This window comes from Sugiyamaella lignohabitans, chromosome B, assembly GCF_001640025.1.
Source record: "Sugiyamaella lignohabitans strain CBS 10342 chromosome B, complete sequence".
In the NCBI taxonomy this organism is placed as follows: domain Eukaryota; kingdom Fungi; phylum Ascomycota; class Dipodascomycetes; order Dipodascales; family Trichomonascaceae; genus Sugiyamaella; species Sugiyamaella lignohabitans.
The window spans coordinates 4155812-4178489 of record NC_031674.1 but is presented as its reverse complement, the minus strand read 5'-3'; the positions used below and the strand labels follow the sequence as shown (position 1 = coordinate 4178489).

The 22678-nt window shown below is 42.3% G+C and overlaps 9 protein-coding genes across 9 annotated transcripts; 4 read left to right on the top strand and 5 right to left on the bottom strand.

Annotated features, from left to right (window-relative positions):
- Positions 1–1094: 1094 nt before the first annotated feature.
- AWJ20_3422 (uncharacterized protein) lies at positions 1095–2576 on the bottom strand (the record flags this gene model as incomplete). The annotated part of the gene is made up of 1 exon (XM_018880436.1): positions 1095–2576. One exon carries the CDS (start codon positions 2574–2576, stop codon positions 1095–1097), a length of 1482 nt encoding a protein of 493 aa, XP_018738255.1.
- Positions 2577–5385: 2809 nt separating this feature from the next.
- On the top strand, positions 5386–7560 carry AWJ20_3421 (uncharacterized protein; the record flags this gene model as incomplete). Its single annotated transcript, XM_018880435.1, has 1 exon — positions 5386–7560. The coding sequence occupies one exon, from the start codon at positions 5386–5388 to the stop codon at positions 7558–7560; it is 2175 nt and encodes a 724-aa protein (XP_018738254.1).
- Positions 7561–10189: 2629 nt separating this feature from the next.
- TDH1 (glyceraldehyde-3-phosphate dehydrogenase (phosphorylating) TDH1) lies at positions 10190–11248 on the bottom strand (the record flags this gene model as incomplete). Its single annotated transcript, XM_018880432.1, has 1 exon — positions 10190–11248. One exon carries the CDS (start codon positions 11246–11248, stop codon positions 10190–10192), a length of 1059 nt encoding a protein of 352 aa, XP_018738252.1.
- AWJ20_3420 (uncharacterized protein) lies at positions 10725–11030 on the top strand (the record flags this gene model as incomplete). Its single annotated transcript, XM_018880434.1, has 1 exon — positions 10725–11030. The coding sequence occupies one exon, from the start codon at positions 10725–10727 to the stop codon at positions 11028–11030; it is 306 nt and encodes a 101-aa protein (XP_018738253.1).
- Positions 11249–12052: 804 nt separating the features above from the next.
- On the bottom strand, positions 12053–12373 carry AWJ20_3418 (uncharacterized protein; the record flags this gene model as incomplete). Its single annotated transcript, XM_018880431.1, has 1 exon — positions 12053–12373. The coding sequence occupies one exon, from the start codon at positions 12371–12373 to the stop codon at positions 12053–12055; it is 321 nt and encodes a 106-aa protein (XP_018738251.1).
- Positions 12374–13030: 657 nt separating this feature from the next.
- Positions 13031–13873, bottom strand: SPS19 (Sps19p; the record flags this gene model as incomplete). The annotated part of the gene is made up of 1 exon (XM_018880430.1): positions 13031–13873. One exon carries the CDS (start codon positions 13871–13873, stop codon positions 13031–13033), a length of 843 nt encoding a protein of 280 aa, XP_018738250.1.
- A 2995-nt stretch (positions 13874–16868) lies between these two features.
- TVP38 (Tvp38p) lies at positions 16869–17357 on the top strand (the record flags this gene model as incomplete). The annotated part of the gene is made up of 1 exon (XM_018880429.1): positions 16869–17357. The coding sequence occupies one exon, from the start codon at positions 16869–16871 to the stop codon at positions 17355–17357; it is 489 nt and encodes a 162-aa protein (XP_018738249.1).
- Positions 17358–17474: 117 nt separating this feature from the next.
- On the bottom strand, positions 17475–18800 carry AWJ20_3415 (uncharacterized protein; the record flags this gene model as incomplete). Its single annotated transcript, XM_018880428.1, has 1 exon — positions 17475–18800. The coding sequence occupies one exon, from the start codon at positions 18798–18800 to the stop codon at positions 17475–17477; it is 1326 nt and encodes a 441-aa protein (XP_018738248.1).
- A 2345-nt stretch (positions 18801–21145) lies between these two features.
- On the top strand, positions 21146–22669 carry PXL1 (Pxl1p; the record flags this gene model as incomplete). Its single annotated transcript, XM_018880427.1, has 1 exon — positions 21146–22669. One exon carries the CDS (start codon positions 21146–21148, stop codon positions 22667–22669), a length of 1524 nt encoding a protein of 507 aa, XP_018738247.1.
- Between the last annotated feature and the right edge of the window lie 9 nt (positions 22670–22678).

Sequence of the window (22678 nt, the reverse complement as noted above, 5' to 3'; positions counted from 1 at the left end):
TCTTCTTTTGATCAAGCCAAGTCGCTTAGGAGAACGGTTTCCCCCTCCTGCCCCCGCGCATGCATGTGCAGATTGGCACTGCACAACCAAGAGAATCTAGCCATAAGAGAGTTTAGTTGAGGGCCAGGACATATTTTTGAGACCTGCAGATATCGGCTGGTGCATAGACCCAACTGCAAGCAGTTAGAAACACCAGTTTGTAACCAAGCACGCCGGTCGCATTGCTAGAGATGGGTTATTTAGCCACTTGGGAAACAGGACCCTGGACAAGTCCAAAAAAAACAACTTGAGGATGGATCAGCGTGATTTCGAGTCAAATCCAGATGACTTGGGTTTCCCGAGGAAACGAGGCACAAGCTTGGTTTTCACGAAGTTACAGTAATCTCTCTCTGCCTATTGTTATCTGACTGGACAAGTTTGGTGGAGCTTATTATTAGCATTTGGGACAAATCAAGAAGCTTTTTAGGAGGCAATTCATAACTATAATAATACAGCAGCCTGATCTATAGGTATGCCATCAATTTGTCTATAGGTCATGAGTGTAAGTCGCGACCAGCACGAAGCTCCTGGACTTGTTCCAACCAATTGTGTGCGTTAAGTCTGATGATGCATTTGAGTTACACCATGCTTAAGCGCGGTAACAGGGAGTGGGGGATACGGGATTTAGTAGTACCGCGGCAGCTCGCTATGCATTGGCCGGTGTTCTGTGTTTCACCGCTCAATCGCCAGAATCATCGTTGGACTAGTGATAGTCGGTGATTATCAGCACTGATAAACACAGGAGGTGAACTAAACAAAGCGACCTGCAGAACGCAAAACCGGTATTTTAGCTAGTAAATCTCCGACGGACCTATTTGTGGAGTCCAAAAACCATGACTTAGACCTTAATAAACATATTTCTAGGACCTGTTTGACTAGGTCAAGCGACATTGCATAAAGCGGGTTACATTCCCTGATAAGATGTATTGGCTCGCTCATAGCTACTCTACAAGCTAACGCTCTGGCTCAAATCTCAACTCGAATCGACTATCTCTTAGACAGTCGGTCAGATTTATTCATATTTGAACTGTTTTATTAAACAAAGTACTAATATCTTACGAGTTTTTAGCAAGTACTATAATTGTGTGGCCCTCTATATTTTCCGTTTCCTGTCCAGTCTCCTTTACATTGGAGTCCGTGATTTTATATACTCCAGGCAAAACACATACCAGGGCGGCCATAGTCAGAGCCCAATTCAAAGCTAACTGGCTCATGGGTGCCATACCCAGCGCGTTGAGCCTCCAAGCCATAGCTCCACCGGTAGCTTGACATGTTTTATAAGCACCGACTAGAATAGCATTTATCACGGGCGCATTCGACTTAGTTCCAATAATCCAATAGCTATAAGCCTGCCAGAGGGCATCAAACATTCCGTAGAAGATATATAGGAACATTGGTCCAATAGCCTGTTTGTCAGTGAAGTCCAAATCTTGCTTATGTCCGTCAAGGATCCTCTTACTACTCCATAATTGAAACTTGTAACCTCCTCCCCAGACAACCATTCCAAAGATAGAAAGTACTGCCCATCCCATTAGAGCTCTTTTCCTACGATTCAGATGCCTTGTGTCAAGTAACGCACCCATTGTGATACCGCCAAATATTTGTGCGAACCAATACAAGGCTCCATTAAGCGATCGCGTACGGATGTTAAATGTACTACCGTTAACAATGTTCTGCTGATAGGAGTAAAATACATTAGCATAGAGGAACATAGGCAGTAGAAAGATGATGTTCCAGTCACACAGGATCGACAATGCTAGCTTAACCATTTCGATAATCTTCTTCAAAGAAATTCCCTGGTATCGTTTCGCTACAGCACTATTTCTCTCACCCTGGTATTTGTAGTTCAATTTCGCAGCTGGGCACAGCAGCAATGACCCTAATAACCATCCAGAAAGCATTATCACAATGTATGCAATATAAGTAAAATCACTCACTGTCCCTACACTGGAATGATAGTTCAGCCCAAAACTTGCTAAGGACCCAATGGTACCACCTAAGTTGAAAATAATCCAGAATACTGCAATTGAACGCCCTTTTTGACTTTCATTGATATAAGTTGTCATTATGACTCCTTGGGGCACCCATAGAAAGCTAGCACCAATACCCAGTATAGCTCCTGAAACAATAACAAATGTAGAATTCTGATGATGATTGTAGTTGAGCAGTGAGCCACTATACAAAGCATAGGTCCAACCACCAATAAGCACACATATATTAGGACCGATGAGCTCGTAGAGGGGCGCAACAAAAAATACTGCCGAAATTGCAGAAGTAGATAATAAGGCAACCGTCGCATTGGCAGCTACTGTTGGGTCAACTTGACCGCTTCCGCCCATCCCCCCAAGAGCATTGTATATTCCAGGGCAGCAGAAACAAACAAAGCTGATAAGAAAGACTTGAAACCACGGCTCGGATCTAATATTTTTAAACGATTCTAGCCAACCACTATCTGCATTCTCTAGACTGATCTGGTCTTGCGCTTCGTCACCAGAGCCCAGGCTAGTGAAGTTAATGCCTTCGCGTTCAGTTCCCATATCACGCACTTTGAATTGACCACTCCTTATCTTCCACTTAAACTTCGGTCACTTTTAACTCTAATTTAAGGTTAACCTTATCTCAGACCAGCCCAAATTATGATGCACCAGAAACGGTAAATCTTAATGTTAACGTACACAAACGGCTGAGGCCGACCCCGTCCCCGCAAGGCGCACACCAACAAAGTGAGAAAGGTGCCAAATTTGCTTAGAAATGATTCTCAAAGTCAAAATAGCTGATGTTAAGCTCATATTTGGCGAGATGCTGTAACATTTGTCGAATGTACCACTAAATCCATTTTTTTTTGGTTGTGTTCCTGACAGTCTGCCATATAGTATAAACCGAATCTGGCTGTTACGCCATAGTTCAAGGCCCCACGAATCAATTTCCTTCTCCTATTTATCTCATATCTCATATAATACCAGTATGACCATTGTTGTAGAACTGCAGACCAACTCTGACTACCTAAAGTTTGTGCTGGAAATGAAGCTCCTAGTATGTCCTTTGTTTCCTCCTTTTCGCAAGATTGTAAATTTTTGCCTTGATATTGGTGCCTGATAAATAACTTGCCTATTTTTCTCTCAAATGGTAATTGCGAAATATAGCAACTTATCCCAGCTGAAAACTATCAGTGTTTCTCAGTCTGTCGTAGAAACTGTTGACCGAGAGAGAAAATTATATGCACTACTGAGATGCGAGAATCTTATTTTTTGCAGCACTGTTGTCAGCTTTCATGGCCTATAAACCTGTCAATAAAATAGAAACCTTATGACAGTTGCATTGGTTGCATTACTGGGCATCTTTTAAAAGATAGGGATCACAGGGCCGTTCCCCTCCACCAAATATTCATACAAATGAATCATGTTCAGGAAGAAACACTTGTTTCAAGTTTCCTGCCTGTTGTCGACCGACTGAGGTAATGGGAAGGGCCATAGGTAACACTAGACGGCAACTTGCTCTAGGCATGGGGGACCAGGCCCAGACAAAAAAAAGAAAGATGTAGGAGGCGCTCGTTCTGCGGTGATATTCGTTACAATTCCTAATTATAGACTGTTGCGTAGATCTAGGGTTTCTCGCATATGAAAAAGAAATAAGCCGTTGGGTGGTTAGATCCAGATGCGGAGTTTATTATTTGCCAGCAGCTACTGATATTCCTCTTGGAGAAGTGAAGGGAATTTATCTAGATCCAATACTATTATTAGAACTTGTATTATATGATTACGTTAAAGGGGCTACAGAAGGGATTTTCTCGTACATAGCCCTATCATTTGTTTCTCCTCCTTTGTTGTCATAGATCTCAGTTAATGCATACTGACCGGTGATATACAGTGGAGCCTCAGATCTGCAGAAGCGATGGTAAGGACTAAACTCAATCACGGGATTTCGCAACAAGATTATTTTTACCAGTTTAATGAAATTTCAACGTTATAAGAAAGTTGAGAAATAAGATAAGGTCTAGGACCCGGACTGTGGAATTAGATATATTTAACGAAATATAGTCTGGTGGTATCTTATTTCCAACTAAGCGTTAACTTGTGGTTCGCGCATGTGTTGCTTTATGTACCTTCTGACACCGCCTTTCAGATAAAGGGCTAGGGTAATGCGGCAGCAAACGGCGGTTGGAGTGTTGAATGGTGGCAACCGTGGGAGTTCAAATCCTCATGACACGTGAACAGTTTTACGTTATTTATTTCAGACTATATCCCACCATCAACTAGACTCGAATGATATTGAAGTTAAGGGACAATTTTTCCCAAAAAATTCAGTTCAGTACTAGCTACAAGAAGAGCTTAAGAGGGTTTGTTGTCAGCTTCCTTGAAGGCATGCTCTCTCGCATGACCTACATTCTGACCGGCGAAGTCGCCGTTGAGCAACATTTATTTTTATAGTTACAAGCCTTTGTTTGCTAGTAGTGGTCATCAACGGCCGCAGGTATGTATACTACTACATACGCTACATTATCAACGGCGGCTCCGTCATAATGTCTATCGGTTAGCCTCCAGAATTGCTACTGAACTTCTACTTCTGGGCGCTGAATGTCAGCATCTACTTCTACAATACAAAGATAATAAACTGAAGACTAAGGTGTTTGGAGTAGCTACAGACCAGAATATGCTCCAAAAGACAGCAGCGGTTTTTTAGGGCACTGTTCTTCCGCTAATATAAGGGTAAAACCTATGAAAGCAGATATGCTCCAAACTAATCTAATTATGAGACGGGTAGTTGTGTTTCCCTATTGATACAACTAAATACAGCCCAGTGCCACCGTTAGCAAAATACTTTTTCTGTTGGAAGCTCTCATATCCAGGAGAAAGTTCTTTTTTTGCGAGGTCCAGGGTGTTGACCAACCTGAAAATTCTTTTTCCGTCTCCAACTACCTTTCTTTTAGTTTGTTATCTGCATACCAGTCCACCTACACCGTCGCCGAGTACACCGACTTCACCCTTCATGCACAATTTATGTATGCAAACAGTACGACTCGTCGCTTAACCTTAACCAGTTTAGCGGTAATGTGCAGGAAAATATCATAAACTTTTCACCAGTGACCAACAACGCGACGATCAGACAACTAACTTGAAATAACCTTAAACTTACATATACGTTTGGCGGCCTAGATAGGACTGATGCGTTTCGTAAGTAATCATATTACCTGTTTGGATTTATTCTCCGGGAGCTGCTTTTTTATGTATCTTTGGCAGTGCAATTGTCTTGTGTTTTGCGTGGATTCTCCTGTATATATCGACGCGTTGTCACCATGTCTGTGGGCGGCATTTTTGTAATTTTGTATTTTTCGTATTTTTGCTGCCAATGATAATTCAGCCGGCAAAAATCAATCTAACTCATCTTCAGACAGAATGTCAGAACCCATTATCTTCCAATTTGGATGTCTTGACGACCCTTGAGATCGTGCAGCTCATGAACAAGGAAGATGTTGGTGTGGTTAGTAGTGTGAGCAACTGTGTCAATGATATTGCTGCTGCCGCCGATGATATCTATCCCCGAATTGCTAGTGATGGAAGATTGTTTTATGTTGGTGCTGGTAGCAGTGGTCGATTGGGGGTTTTAGATGCTGCTGAAATTCCTCCTACGTTTTCTGCTTCACCATCTCAGTTTGTAGGCATTATTTCAGGAGGCGATCGCGCCATCAGAATCACCCAGGAAGGTGCCGAAGATGATGTTGAAAGTGCCATTGCCGATCTCAAACATTACAACCTGTCACCGTTGGATACAGTAATTGGTATTGCATCCTCAGGACGAACACCTTATGTGCTGAGTGCGTTAAACTTTGCCAAAACCTTTGGTTGTTTGACTGTAGGTATTTGCTGTGTTAGCCCATCGGCAATGCAAGAATGCGATTTCATTGATCACCTAGTTGCGCCTGTAACGGGTCCAGAAGTTGTTACAGGCTCCACAAGATTGAAGGCTGGAACTGCTACTAAGATGGTTCTCAATATGCTTAGTACTACAATCATGGTGAAACTCGGAAAAACATATGGAAATCTTATGGTCGATCTCAAGCCAAGTAACTTGAAGTTAAAAGAAAGATCGAAAAAGATATTTAGAACTATTTGTGGTACGAAATTTTACATTTTGAGTGAAAACGGTGGCACACGCAAAATTTATGTCCCGAACTCTGATGAGGATAATGCTAGTCAAATTGTAGGACAGCATATAGCGAGTTGTGAAAATGACCTCAAACTTGCCATAATTGTTGGAAAGACTGGTCTCAACTTAGAAGAATCTAAACGCTTACTGCATAATAGTTTAAACCGCCTAGGTTTAGCTCTTGGTTCTCACAGAACTAACTTCTTTGGTCCCAGAGATCGGTCCAACGATGAACAGTCCGATAATGAATCTATCTTCAGCACCAACTCTGATGATTCTGACGATTCTTTGAGTTCGTCTATAATTTCTACGGCTAATAGCGAGAATTGCTCTCTTGTTCTTGTGGTTGATGGCGGTGGGTCTAAGACTGCAGTCGTTATTAAATGCTCAAGTGGCATCGAGGTTCAGTGTGAAACAGGATCATCTAACATCGCCAGCTGTGGGGTGGATGGTATGATTGATGCAGTAGGGGCGGCAATTCGTCTGGCTGTTTCTAAACTTCCTCCATTTATCACAGTAATGAATCCTAAGTCGCTCCAAATTTTTGATTCTGTATGGATTGGTATCGCTGGAATTTCCTCGACAAAGTACGAAAAGGTTTTAGACAGGTTTGAAGAGTTCTTGGGTCTCCCCCGTAACAAGATTAGGCTTACAGGCGACTCATCACTGTTGGCCGCTGTTTTGTCCTACAAGCCCGAATATGAAGCCGGTATCAGCTTGGTTTCTGGCACTGGTTCAGGCGCAGTGGCTTACAAATATTATGATAATCAATATGAATGTCTAGGGAGAGCTGGTGGGTGGGGCTCCTACCTAGGTGATGAGGGGAGCGGTTATTACATTGGCATGCAAGCTATCAAAGATACCATAGCTTATCTGGATCGGAAAAAACTGGGCCGGGTTTTGACGTCCTCCACCGTTCCCAAAAAGGGAAAGCTTGTTGAACTTTCAAAATTTCAAAAAAAACTAATTAGATACATGGGCAATGATGGTGGCGATGAAGATATGTTTTTGACCGATATGATAGAGTTCATGTCCTCTAATGATATTGATAACAGCACTCGAAAGGCAAAGATTGCTGATGTTACTCGCATTGTATTTGAGGCCGCCTTTTCCGAGCCTCGCGATGACAAAGCGTATGCTATTGCTCAAAATGCAGCATCAGTCCTTGTTAAAAATAATGTGTTACCCTTTACCGAAGAAGGTTTAATTGATCCGGGTCAGTCGTTGCTAATCTTTGCTGGGTCTTTGTTGTGTAACGGGCCATTTCAAGATTTGGTTTTGGCTGCTCTCGATCGCGAAGGAATTCATTTTAAGGGTATTGAGGTAGTTGAACACCCGGCTCAAGTAGCAGCCAAAGGGTTGCTCTGTGAACTTTGAAGTATCAGAGTGAGGAAAATAATTTATTTTATTTATTCATTTAGTTAAAAAAGTCTACACAACATGTGTACCTGGCTGTATATATTTACTGACTGTACAATACATTTGCTATCAGAATGTTGTTTAAATATCTTCAGGATCGGTACCTTCACGATCGGCACCTGGCTTTGAATTTGTTGTATAATCTCTATCCTGCTCGATTATAACGTGGGGATTCCAATGACTAGATGACCAAGCCGTTGCCCCGGATGCAAACATTTCATCAATATTTTCCAAAGTCAATCCTTTGCTTTCGTGCACAAAAAAATACACAAAAAATACTGCGAAAAAAATGCAACCGCTAAATACAAATCCGTAATAAAATCCGATAGAGCCTATAATGAAGGGTGAAAAAAAGCCCAACAGGAAATTTGCAAACCAATTTGATGCCATCCCTAGAGACCTTGATTCTGTTAGATAATGGGCGCCAAACTTTTAACTTAGACAACATTCTTTCAGTACTTACACTCCTTTTGATCGAACTCTTAAGGGAAAGATCTCTGAGATCAAAACAAACGCGCACGGTGCCCAAGTCGAAGCAAAGCTAAAAATATAGAGGCAAGTTACTGCAATCATTGCTTTTCCCACAGAGGAATTAGTGCCATTCCCCTCTCCCTGTGGATAAAGTAGTCTCACTCCAAGTGTTGAGTATATAACGAAGAATACAAGCATACCTACTGCCCCGTATAGTAGCACGTTTCGGCGGCCAAATTTTTCAACGAAGTAAATGCCAAAAAAGGTAGAGATAAAGTTAACGGCACCAAATATTGTCGATGTTGCAAACGAGTCCGTCATTCCAATGTCCATAAAGACTTTTGTCCCATAATAAAAGAAATAATTTGCTCCTACCCATTGCTGTAAAGCTGCCACCACTACCCCTACCATTAATCTGAATCCTACTCTAGGTTTTCCTGTAAGAAGTTCTTTCCAAGTTGCGCGACCCCCCTCTCGCTCAGACTCGACTGCTTTCACAATCTGGTCAACGCTGGATACAACTCGAGGGTCATCCTCTGTACATCTATTGACAAAACACATTGACTTCCTGGCCTCAATTATGCGACCCTTAGATATTAAGTATCTAGCAGATTCAGGGAGTATCAACATTCCTACAATGAGAATGAAACCCCAGACAAAACAAAGGCTTAGGGGTATTCTGTAAGAACTGGAGTTTTGTCGCGTATAGGTACCATAGCAGACACAATACCCTATAAATATTCCTAAGGTGTTGAACAACTGATACATTGAGACAAGTGCACCTCGTATTTCAGCTGGTGATATTTCGGAGATAAACATTGGTACCAAAACGGCCAGTGTTCCTACTCCCAACCCACCAACTAGTCTGCCAATTAAAAATTGATACCAAGAATAGCTTGATGAAATTTGCACGACAACCCCCAGGATATATATAATGCATCCAACTATTATTCCCACTTTTCTACCGTACTTATCGCCAAGCCGTGAAAAAAATATACCTCCAATTCCAGCTCCAATAGAAAAAATTCCTACGATAATACCAGACCTAGATTTGGAAAAATAAAAGCTGCTGTCATTCTTGGGTTGTCCAAAATGCCTTAGAAATTGGGGCATATTAATATAGCTTATGGTTAGAGAATTACTCAGACATTAAACTTGACTGACTTACCCAGAAATCGTTCCCGTGTCATATCCAAAAATAAGGCCACCCATAGAAGCAAAGCAGCACAAAAGAGATACTAACCAGTAATCTGATATACTAGCTTTTTTCTTTGGAATCGGCCCATATTCCGATAAAATACTTCTACTGTCGTTGTGTATTTCGGTAACAGTCTGAGTTACACGGAAATTGTCGTGCCAACCCCTAGAGATCTCGGTCATGTTGATTTCAGTCATCTTGACAATGTGAAGTATGCTAGCAGTGCAATAACTCTAGAATATATAATGCTCTTCATTTAGCAGTAAGAATTTAATGCTTCTTTGGGGAGATCTGAAAATAGAAGAGCTAATCGTGCTATGTCATGGGCAAGGTGAGAAGAGCGCATTAGGGTCGGCTGGCTTGGCAGCAGAATTACAAATCATGGTTAACAATGAACAATTCTTTCAGAAATGCTTATTAATTAGATAAGTATGATTTGGATTGGATAATTTAATCTACAAGTGGAGGCCCTTGAAGATAATTTTCTGGATCTGGTGATCAAGAGCGTCTTTGCGGGCGAAAGATTCCCTTGAAAATAAATTTACCCCTGCATATGTTCATTGAAATCGACATTCTAAGCTCATTTTGGGTACACATCCGAGGTGAACTTCCCAAAAAAGTAGGTTAATTAATTAACGCCCTCCGCCCGTGATTTTGGGTTCCGGTACGTAGGTAGTGGGTCATCCAGATCGTCACAGTTCCTTATCCATGTGCATGATGCAAGATACGACCTCTTGGGGTAAGGAAACAGCTGCCGTTTTCGTCACAGCTTGACATCGCTATATAATAAACTGAACAGCGAAGGCTAGTAATCTATATGACATTATTTAAATTATTTGAGTTCTGTACTGCCATTAATACCTGAAAAAATAGATCTTCTATGATAATATTATGTGGAAATGTTCTATAAAAAGGCTGCTATCGAGGCTCATTAACAGTTTTCCCTCGGTAAGTTCCCTCAGCGATCTGGCGGTCAACGTCGGCGATATGAGCAATTAAATCAACGACTCTTGCACTGTATCCCAACTCATTATCGTACCATGTGATAAGTTTAACAAAGGTAGGATTTAATAGTATTCCAGCCTCAGCATCAAAAATTGACGAATGGTAGTCGCCGACTAAATCGGCAGATATTAAAGCGTCCTCTGTGTAATCTAGCACCCCTTTAAGATCACCAGACTTGGTAGCCGCCTTTATTACTTGTTTTATCTCGTCATAACTAGTTTCGGTTGCCAATTTAACAGTCAGATCAACAACAGATACATCTGAAGTGGGGACTCTCAAAGACATACCAGTAACTTTACCTTTCAGGTCGGGGATAATCGATCCGAGAGCCTTGGCTGCTCCTGTAGATGTTGGGATAATGTTTCCTGCTCCCCGTCCTCCTCTCCAATCTCTTGTGGCATGACCGTCAATAACATTTTGAGAATTTGTCATCGAGTGCACCGTTGTCATGAGCCCCTCAAGGATGCCAAAGTTATCATGGATAACTTTTGCTAATGGAGCAAGTCCATTAGTGGTACAAGAAGCATTGGAAATTACTTTTTGGTCTGGAGTGAACTCCCGGTGGTTAACTCCAACAACATACATAGGAGCATCTTTAGAAGGAGCTGAGATTACCACCCTCTTGACGCCATTGTGCAAATGGACTGAGGCTGTATCAAGAGTAGTGAATTTCCCTGTGCTTTCGACAATGTATTCGGCACCGCCGGACTTGTGCCATGCTAATTTCGATGGATCCCTCTCACTGAGTAAATAAATTTCTTTGCCATTTATTATTAGCATACCATCTCTGTCGAGCACCTCTCCTTTGAATTTGCCATGGGTCGAGTCGTATTTAAATGTATACGCAGCATAGTCGGCAGCGATGCCCGGTGCATTGATAGCGACTACCTGGACATCATCTCGCTCGACGGCGCATCTTAGGACTAATCGACCAATGCGACCAAAACCGTTTATCCCAATTTTGACAGACATTCTAATCACCTATCGCCGAATTATACTATGCTGATACTCGGTAGTGGACTCAAGAAATTTTTATGTGAGAATATCAGGGAAATCTAGCAAATGGGCCCCAGAGCGGTTGGGCTCCCTTATATACCAGACTTTGTGGGCTAACTGTGCACTTTGGATAGCATGCCCGCGATTAGTGCGAAACAGTTTCAAATGGATAGGTCTTGAGACCCCCACATCCGCTCCAGCGAGAATGATCATTATCGTTTGTTATACCCGTCAACTGCAGAGTTTACTAGTCTAGTACATTAATCCGGGGAAAAGGTTATTCCGCAACTGGGTTGCAGACAGCATGCAGCACAATATCAACTACTATCCTATAAAAAAGGGTGCTACAAAAGTATATATGCCCAAATGATCCCGTCTAGTATTTATACCCTGCTTTTCTTAAGTATAATAAAGTCCAGTGTTCAGGATTTAACTTTGACTCATATGTCCTGTATTCGGAAGAAGGACGGTGCTACTAAAACGACCATCGGATCGACATAGTTTAATGTCATATTCACGAAAATAACACGGAACGAAAAGGGAATGCACCTGTGTCCCAACAAGATATGCTGTGAGAGTAGGCAGTCCAAGTTTCGACCCAGTGATTCAGCAGTGGGGTACTAGTTTCCCTACCCCTAGTAGTCAAGGTGGGCTCGCTACGGACATCTGTAGGAGGTGCTGATATAGTAAATATGAATATAATACCCCCACCATTTATAGTGATTATTCAACTAAGAAAAAAACGCATTAATTATCTAAAACCAAAATTACACCACTAATTTATTGCTTCTGGTAAGAACTGTTATTTTTCCGGGGAACTGCCGTTACAGCAGTACCGTAGCAACATACTTCGGTCCAGCCAGGCTCAGGAGAGTTAACGTCAAAGCGGAATGCATAAACTGCATTTCCTCCAACTTGATGTACGCCTGCTATCATTCTATCCATGGCCTCATCTCGACAGCGTACCATATTTGTTGTTAGTACACCGACTTCTCCACCAGCCAAACTCTTGAGTCCCGCACCAAGCATTGATGCAACGTTCCTAGCACGAACGGTAATCCCATAGACTGCCGTACTGTTAGTAAAGAATAGCCCCTGCATGAAGAATATTATCACCGTCAACGTCGTATTATATACAATCTCTTACCCATTCCTTTGTATTCCATAATATCATGGCCAGGAATATCATTTCCAGTTGAAATAATTATATTGGCATTTTCGGGCCAAACGCTGATACCAGCTTTGGGGTCCGAAGAATGTCCCGCAGAACTACCCTTCTGCACATGAACTGACATTGAAATGATGCGACTTGTGATATTACCTGCGGGTTGCCAATATATATAAGAAGATACGGAAGTTTGTCTTATCAACACCGTTATTTATAGGATTTGAGATCGTACCCAGTCATGGATGCTAGATGAGTCTAAACTATAATGAATGTGCGCATGACCCTGCCCTGCCACCCCACTCATTGTCAGAAACGTTAATAGAAGCCGGCGATCGATATCTCTCAGCCAACACAGGTACAGACCGCCCACGATTCACTTCGCACCAAAAAATACTAGGTTTAAGCCAATTCGTTAACGTTTATGACCACTGTCCAGTGCTGTATTTACTTCCAAGATAGCTAGCTACTTGGCTGACTGAAGCCGATTGAAATCAGTAAAAAAGGTGCTTCGAAATATCTTATTTTGCACTATTTCTATATAAATATCGTAAATAAAGCTGGAAGTACTGAAATAACTAGTCCCAACTAATTTAAGGGGCAGCATAACCTCCATCAACACGAAGATCACTACCAGTGGTATAGGTGGAGGCGTCGGAAGCAAAATAGAGGTAAGCACCAACAAGCTCACGGGGCAATCCCTCACGACCTAATGGAGTTACAGACCACCACTTAGCCTTAGTCTCATGGGGCACAAAGTCGGAAATCTCAGTTGCAATATATCCAGGGGAGATAGAGTTGACACGAGCAAAACCAGACCATTCAACAGCTAGGGACTTCGAAAGGTGGATAACTGCAGCCTTAACTGCATTATAACTAGCCTGTAATTGAGGGTAATTAACAATATGACCCGACATGGATGCAGTGAACACCAAGGAACCATGGCCCTGTTCCTTGAATATGCGGCCAATGGCCTTGGCACAGTAGTAGACACCATTCAAGTCGAGGTCAACAACCTTGTGCCACTCTTTGTGATCGTTGGGCTCGATAAGAGGGCCAGCAGTCCATGGGACACCAGCATTGGCGACGAAGACATCAATCTTGCCAAAATCCTTCTTTTGTTGAGCAATAGCAGCCTCAACTTGTTCGGAATCAGTGATTGAAACCTTATAAGCCTTAGCTCTGACACCGTACTTCTCAGACAAAGCCTTAGCTTTATCATCTGAAGGATGAGAATTGTACCAGATAGCAACGTCAGCACCAGCTTGAGCGTACGCCTCAGCAACAGCATAACCAATACCAGTTGAAGAACCAGTGATAGAAGCAACTTTACCCTTCAATGAGAACAAGTCAAGGACATTGTCAGCAAGCTTAGGGGGCTCTCTTGGGAGGGGTCCCAATTCAGTGAAAATAGTAGCATTATCTTTCCAAACCATCTATTAACTAGTTAGTTTCTCTGCGGGGTTAAACAATTCATTGACAATTATTAAAGTAGAATATTGCGACACACGCACACAATTTCTCGGCCCGAATCTAAATAATCGAAGGATTTGATCAATTAACATCTGTTATATCTTCATATCCCCTCATAATGTTCAAAGTTCCATTTCCAGATAGCTAAACATCACTTCCAGTGCCAGTAACAATCAACCCAGCATCAATTGAGCATCCTTAACATACCTTTTATTGTCTTTGTACTAATAAATCAAGAAGGGCGATTGTAACTTTAGTTTATATTGTAATCGGAATTATGGGATAAATGTAATATCTCTCAAATGGTTTTCCAGGTGTTGTTAATTTTCCGTAGTTTATCCTTGCATCAAAATCAATACTCGACAAACAGCCGATTACTGCCTCTTTATATATATCTCAGACCGTGATAGCCTTCCCTCGACTCCGAGCCATCCTGTCTCATTACCCCTCTACCCCTGCCGCAAACTAGCCCCCAAACCATGTAGCCCTGATCATAGAGTGCTTCTTTTTGTTCTTCCAACTTCGTTTCAGATACGTCATAACCTGCATGGTAATGCATGGATATGTGCCTATTTCATGCTAGCTTTAGATAACAGCAACCATAATTTCACGCGATGACAGTAATAACAGCTGCTTTGTGCATCAAGAAAGACCACTAGCACGCCGTTCACTTCCAATGGTACCGAGACCGTCTAAAACCATGTTCGGGGTAATGTAACTTCATAACTGGCTTTATCAAGTTTCAGTTCAGGCTCATAGCCTAGACGGTCTTCCGCTTGTGATCGTGGAAGCAGTTTAAGGATGGGTATCTATCGGCCACTATAAGAGCCAGGTAGAACTTCATATATACCAATTGCCGCCATGTACACCAGTAGAGTTTTAGCGAGGATCCTATAATCTACACCTGCGATCGACGAAGTACACCATGTTCAGAATTGAAGTAGCGGGATATATTTCATGCTTCGAGGAAATTCCAACTCCAGTGATCGACTATGATCAACATCGTGGTAGACTCGCTTGAAGCGTAGCCAATGATCCGGAACAACGACCAATTAAGGTTCGAGCGGACAGCCTATTAATGTCACCAAGGAACATGTCACATGTGAAGCGAGGGCCAAGACATGGGAAAATTACCTAATAGTTTCTAAGATTACTAAACTTTGAATCATCATCGTTTGTCTAGCTAGCAGATGCCTCCTGCCTTATATCAGACATAGCAGACATACGTTCAAGGTCGACAAATATTTAACGGGCCGTAGTAACCTTACATAGTTGCTGTGAAGGCGGGGTAAACTACACTGTACCTTTCTTTAAACCTATAGTTACTATTTCTTTGGACATATTACATGATAATTTACCTCTTAATTGATCATTAACAGAGCAATGTGTGTTTGTAGCATGTCTCAATATTGCGGGGTTTGAAAGCAAAATCTCTTTATGTCATTATGCGTTGACCTGACAGGTTGAAAAATAACACGATCGTATTGCCAGCTCAGGTGGTATAATTGGCCCGAGTAGTCAGTATCGACCACGCTTCTTTGCCGGTTTCCCGGCCCCGGGTCTCTGGTAACTTGGGCTCTGCACCAAACCCTGTTGGTCTTATTTCGCAGCAAGTGCTAGACCTATAGAAATAGGCCGTAACCACTCGGGAAACGAGATCATACGACAGATGAGTCGGGCGACAAATTCACCCAGTCCACTTATGTGTTTTGCTGTGGCGCCGCAAGAAACGTTAAAGCTTCGGTTAATTCCGCTTGGTGAACAGGTGCGCAACCATACTTTGAGTCGTATCATACTGGGCTGTGCTCCAGTCATGCAATATTCTTGCTGGTTCATGCAATGCGTCGGAGGATTCATCTTATGAAGCTCGTTACCAAAATTACTTGGAATAACGTTCTTATTAAGACTACAGCAGAAACCGGATCTCTTGAATCCCCTAACTTTTGTTCGACCCTTGACAAATACTTCCGCGATATTTAGTCTCAATAAATCCTGAAATTGAATACCGACGCCCGCAGTTATTCCTGTTATTTATAACGGCAGTCATAGAAACCAAAATATTTTGCCATACGTAGTGTTCTCATATAAACTTTTCTCACCGTTGAAATATTCAGCCTGGCAGCAGCTTTGCTTGTCGACTCAGTTTTCGTTCATGTTTGGCTGTCCGTCGTCATCACGTTTAACTGAGAATACTGTAAAAACAGAAATATATCATTATCTTTCCTTTTATAAGCATGTGTTCTTCAAGAGTAACTCTTGATAGTAAAGACCATTGTTTTCAAGTGACAACGGTATCTTAGTTGAAAGTTGAGTTGTAGATATAACGCTGTGTAGGGTATAAATTGTCACCCTTTAAAGAAATAACGACGCAGTTACCAACGATATGGATAATGGTCGGGAAATTGCATGCAATCTGGCATAGATCAAGAACCGAGCGCGGAGCACATACAGTTGAGCTAACAGATCAAGTGCCCCAAGAGACAGGAAGGCAATTCCTAAGTGCAAAACAAATTAAACACCATATTGGTAAGGAGCGAGGAATACTGGGAGGCTGCGTTTTAACAGCCTATTGAAAGAAGAGAAGTGATGTCTGTACGTCTCATTAGCCAGTTACGAGATAATGCTGTCTTCGCGAGTCAACACGGACTGAGATTTTACAATTCACTTTCTAAACCTAGGAAAATACTATTAACAATTGCACTGGCTGCTTTCTCGGTAGCAGGCGTGCTTTTCCTTATTTTCCATGATGAATTTTTTAAGCTCATGGTGGCATTTTCTGTGAAGTGGAAAGAAACTCCGGGAGGAGGGATCATACTCTTTTTGGCAATAGTTATTATATCCTTCCCTCCTCTGATTGGGTATTCAGCTCTCTCCTCGCTAGTCGGGATGATTTACGGATTCCCCTATGGCTGGCCTTTTCTTTGTGCCGCTACCTTGGTAGGTTCGACTCTTTCATTTATGACCTTCAGGTATCTGCTCTCCGATAGAGCCAAGAGATTAGCTACCACCAATGTAAAATTTGCTGCATTGTCTAGGACTCTTGAACAAGACAAGTTCACCCTTTTGTGGATGATCCGTTTGTGTCCCTTACCATATTCCCTATCTAATGGAGCTCTCAGCTCAATTCCATCTGTGACGGTATGGCGTTTCTTCTTTGCCACTGCTTTGACATCTCCTAAACTACTAATGCATATTTTTATCGGTGATAGAATCGCCCGTCTCGGTACTGAGAAGGATACCGCCACCAAAATTATTGATATCATTTCTATCGCCATCACTGTAGTTATCGGAACATTGACCGCATATCTTATTTACAACAGAACAATGGATCGTGCATCATTGATGGAGGCTCAAATCGATTATGCGAGAATCGAAGAGGGATTTGATGCTATTATTGACGAATTTGAGATGTCATCTGATGAAGATGAGGAGCACTCTCGATCATGACTGATATAATATTATCTCATCCGTTGCATTTTCAAACCACGCTTGATCTGAGGTACTATTCTCAGCCAGACTTGTAACAAGACTACTAGAAGCATTTAAATACGTTTTTTAAATTATTTATTTAGATTTACCTACAATATCCGACCAGTTCCGGCCATCTAACTCGCGGAGAATCCCTTTCTTAATATCACCCACAATTGCTGGTCCTTTATATGCAAATCCAGTGTAGAGTTGGACAAAATCTGCGCCGGCCCTTGCGAAATCCACCGCATCCTCACCATTGCTAATACCTCCGCATCCAATAATGGTGATATCATCACCAAGATGTTTGCGCATCAGCTTGAGAGCTTGAATTGAAAATGGCTTTACTGGCTTCCCCGAAAGTCCACCTACTTCTGACACAATCTTTTTGTCCGATTTGAGTGATTGTGGTCGGGCAACGGTGGTATTGCTGACAATCACCCCGTCCACCTTACTGTCTTTAACAGCACCGGCAATTGATTCCACTTCAGGTTCAGTTAAATCTGGAGCAACCTTGACAAGAATAGGCGGCAACACATCTTGGCTCAGCTTATTCCTCTCCTCTACTACTGTGGTCAGGAGCTTCCGTAGCTCTGCCTCAGCCTGGAGATTGCGCAAACCAGGGGTATTAGGACTAGAAACATTGATAACTAGAATATCTGCATATGGTCCTAAAGTGCGAACCCCTTTGATATAATCGTCAATGGCCTCAGCAGTCTTATTCTTGCCAAGACTGATAGCCAAAGCACTTTCAGGTCTCAATGAATTGTTTATGGGCTGGCCAACTATTGGTATCGAAGTGTCAAGAAGACCCCCTATTTGTGCTAGACGTACCTTGAGACGTGCAAGTACTGCTTTCTGCCCCTCTGAGTTGAATCCGTAGCGATTGATGACGGCTTGATCCTTTTCGAGTCTGAAAAATCTTGGTTTCGGGTTTCCTGGTTGGGGCTCTGGGGTGATAGAACCAATTTCAACATAAGGAAATCCAAAGTTAAAAAGAGTATCAATGGCATCTCCATTCTTATCAAGGCCAGCAGCGACGCCTATTGGCGCTCGGAGAGTAATTGGCTTAACCTTGGGATTTGGTGAATTGGCAAATAAAGTTACTGCTAGTTGTCTGTGAGGGTCGATCTCATCTATCCAACCAACCTTCTCTTTGGGATTCAAGAACGGGTACTTGAATGTCTCAATAGCAAGCTTGTGGGATGTTTCTCCGTCAAAGAGTAGCCTAATTGAGGGCAAAATGAAATACTCATGAATTGCAGCATTTGGGTCCTTATAATAATAGAACCCTGCAACGCCAGCAACACCTGCCAATGTTGCAATAGCAGTGATTTTACCACCAATTGAGCTCTTCAGTGTAGGAGTATTAGATTGGCGAGCATGAAATCGAAATCTTGATACGAATTGCCGGGAAAACATATCGTATATATCTCGGTTGAGCTTCAACGGTGATTCGAGAACTCTGTTTCACTCCTTGTCTGTGCTTTTAACACTTTTAACAGGTTCCTGTGCCATATTTTACTCTTTTACCGGGGGACGCAGATCACATGACAAAAGTAATATAGAGCCAATGTGTATCTTTACAAGCCAGGTGTGTTCAGGAAAGCTTTGCATCGGGATATGTCACGTTATTTTATGGCCGATTCCGGAGACCAATTTCAGTAAAATCCTTCTACATTTTTTAATTTTAAGTTCTGTACATAGCGCTAGCCTAGTTAGGGAATCGTAAATTAAACACTGTCAATGGATCAACAGAACGTTAATGCTGGACCCTGTAAATCGCACCGCTTCACTGTCTGCAAGCAGCCACAAATGGCTCACATTGTATGTTGCCCAAAATGGGCTGCTGTTCATTCTTCGAATACAGAATGCGTTATCTCATTGTTATTAGCGATATAGCTAAAGACACCAGATTGTTAGCAACTATGAAAGTGTCTACAAAGAATGCGCGTATTCCACGACTTAGTCTGATCGAATTGTGAATTAGAATGGCCACTGACCGATAGACTGCCGTAGCACTGGCTTGGCTAACAGGAGTGTTTGTTTATCCGAATATGTTATCATTCGTATAGCATGCTCGATATTGTTTGTTTTTTGGTCCCAACGTGGAGTGTGTTATCTAACTAACTATAATATAACCTTTTTTCTTACGTTTTGATACCATACCAATCACCGCTTTTAGACTAAACTCTCGGCCAGTCACTCCGCCCCTTGGATCTTCCACACAAGTGGCTTTGTATAAGGTTATTCACTTTAAGATAGAATCAAGAGAACCACAACTATTTCATTTACTGTGGCCTTTCTAGTTGAAGCATCTCGGTTTTCAGTGGTTTTAACTTAACTAGCTTTCTTGTGAGATAAATTAAAAAATCCTTTCTTTGACCTCGTACATCAATTAATCCCATTCTACCATTACAGTGTTACGGTCTCCATGTGTGGATCCAAAATAGGTCTCATATATTATGCCAATCTCCTATATACTTCTGACAATGCATCTAAAACCCGAGGTCCTGGTTCACAGCATATTAATCAGATTGATGTAAACTTTAAATCTATGCGGACAGCAAAAGCATCCTATGACTGGGAACATCAACTATTGGCTCTCTAACCGACCACCGACTGCTAGTAACTGATAGTATCATCTAGAGGTCCCGAGAGGGAGGTTGCATATTGTGCCACCGTGCTTGATGGACGGCGGCACGTCCGCAAAACGTACATCTACAAAATCAATAGGAATGGAGCCAGGCAACTAGATCTGACAGCACGAGCCAAACAGTGTCTCACACAATGCATGAGAAATCTATTCATATCGTCAATTTTCTAGTTAAACCTCATCCGGCCCATCCTTTTTCAGAGGACCAAAACAAACAGTCTACGGAATCCCGAAGTGTCAAAACAGTAAAGCTAGCTTTAATCCCGTTATTGACCATTTCAAGACGTATTTCAAAACTTTATTCGCCAAATTGACTAGAACATCTGCTTAATCCGTAGTGCAAGTTCCGTCTTTAAGGGGCTCCTGCAGATATATATTATGGTTTTTCGTCGATCAACAGTAAATGATCACCAGAAAGCTGCAGACGCTCTGCTCCCAAATCACCCCATTAAGAATTTTACGCGTATCAGTGACGCTCATATCCAAAACGGTCAATATAAAAATGTACACCTCCTTTTTTCAGGGGCTTTCATAAAATAGGTGCCAAATTATGGTTGCACATCTCCAGAATCTTCACACCACCGGGGGGTATCATCTTTCAGCAAATTGCTACAGACTGTCTTTCGATCAGAGAAAGCTACCGAATGTACTCGTAGCTCGCATCATACAAGATTACATTACCCGATTCAATTGATTTACAACACAAAGTATCTCGTCCCACAGCATATTTTTGTACCCGACTCTGCACGTATCGGACGTAACGGTGTTTGGGTAAAACTTTGTTCGTGAAATATATGTCTTGGTATTCCCATTGTTTTGTTTTGTTCTCCAACTAATTTGGGTTTCTGGTTTCTTGGTAGAACCTCAATCATTGTTTGTAAGACGCGGGAAAGCTGGCTGAGGCAGACTGTGAGAAGGAATTACATTTGACCTGTCATCGAAATACAGATCACTTTTGCTCGAGTTCGTTCCTCCTGACCTATCTTTATATTCTCGAAAGACTTCGCTAGACTTTTTCTTTTAGCTTTCGAGAACCTCGGCCGTTAGAAAGTGTACCCAACACTTCAGTTCTAAGTTTAAGACACGGATTTTAGTTACATCAAAGCTCAGGATGCAAGACTCAGCATTTCCTCAATTTCTTCCTGGTGTTCCAGTTAAGTCTGTATACGAAAGAGCAGGCTTCGATATCAATAAAGAGAAGGCCTACAGAGAGAGATCTCGCCCATCTAGTCGAGCCACCTCCTCTCGACAAACGTCTTCTCGTGCCTCACAACGTTCAGGTGCATATGGTTCTCCAAACTTGTCTATCATGACAGGTTCTTTTGGTTCCTCTGGTAGCCCATTGCCTTCTCCAAGGCTCCCCAATTCTGGTAGAAAAACACCGCAATCTCCATTATTCTATGAGAATACAAATTCGTTCACCACGCACAGTAATTCGAGTAGCACCGGTGTGGGCTTCACCTTCGAATCGAAGAACCATCACAAGGCATCAGACTCTGGATCTTCTATCAGTGCTGAGGGCGAGTACAACTCTAACACCTCAACCCCTCATACGTCGCATAGCTCGACCGATTCGATGTCTCCGTTATCTGGCCTTCGCATCACTAAGTCCGAAGACAATCAAGTACCTGAGATCCCACCAAGAAAAAATTCTCACCATTCCCTGGATCGAATCAATATGGGTAGTTCTCGTGCTAGTAACCACAGCCACAGCAGCTCTGATGCTAGATCAGACGCTCGATCATCCAGAGCGAGCTCAAGGTCAAGCTCACGAAATGGTTCGTTTGTTATGGCCACTGTAAAACAGCGAACAAATATTAGTGCATTTTCCTCAATAGATGAAAGCAGCGACAATATGGCTGCCAACGAAATCTATGTTTCTGCTTTAAGCTCCCCACCATCCTCAAGCACAGAGTCCATCTTCTCTACAGCCAATGAAATGTCTTCTTCCACATCATCTACATCATTAGAAAATGTATTGAAGCAGGTACCGGAAGAGGACTCGATGCTAGAAACCAGCCAAGAGAGCCTAACCCAAGAACCATACCAAGGGCTCCAAAACTACCATAATTCAGGATTTCCAGAAGAGAATTCTGTTGCGAATGCTTTGCTCAGCGCTAGCAAAAAACATCGCAACGTTAGACCTAAGATCTGCCGGGGATGCAACGAGCAGATTATTGGCAAGTGTGTATCATCTCAAGATGGCAGGGTATCTGGTAAATGGCATAGACTGTGTTTCACCTGTCATCGCTGCAGTGCTGCATTCGAAAGCGAGTTTTATGTTCTAAATGATTTGCCTTATTGTGATTTTTGCTATCATATTGAAAATGATTCGATCTGCCAAGGCTGCGGTCACGGTATTGAAGGAGAGTGTTTGGAGACTTCATCCGCCCCTAGAACTCGGAAATCCTCAATGCCCGAGTCTTCCACTGTTGATGACAAAGCACCTGATGATTATTTCAAAAGATATCATCCTGGCTGTCTTAGTTGCAGTGAATGCAAAAATGTAATTATTGACGAGGAGTATTACATTGTAAGTGGAACAACTTTGTGTGCTATGCACGCGTTCACATACAGGGAAGGTGCTACATCCCCAGAAATGGAAAAGCGCCAGACAAGGTTGATGATGATGTAAGAACAAAAT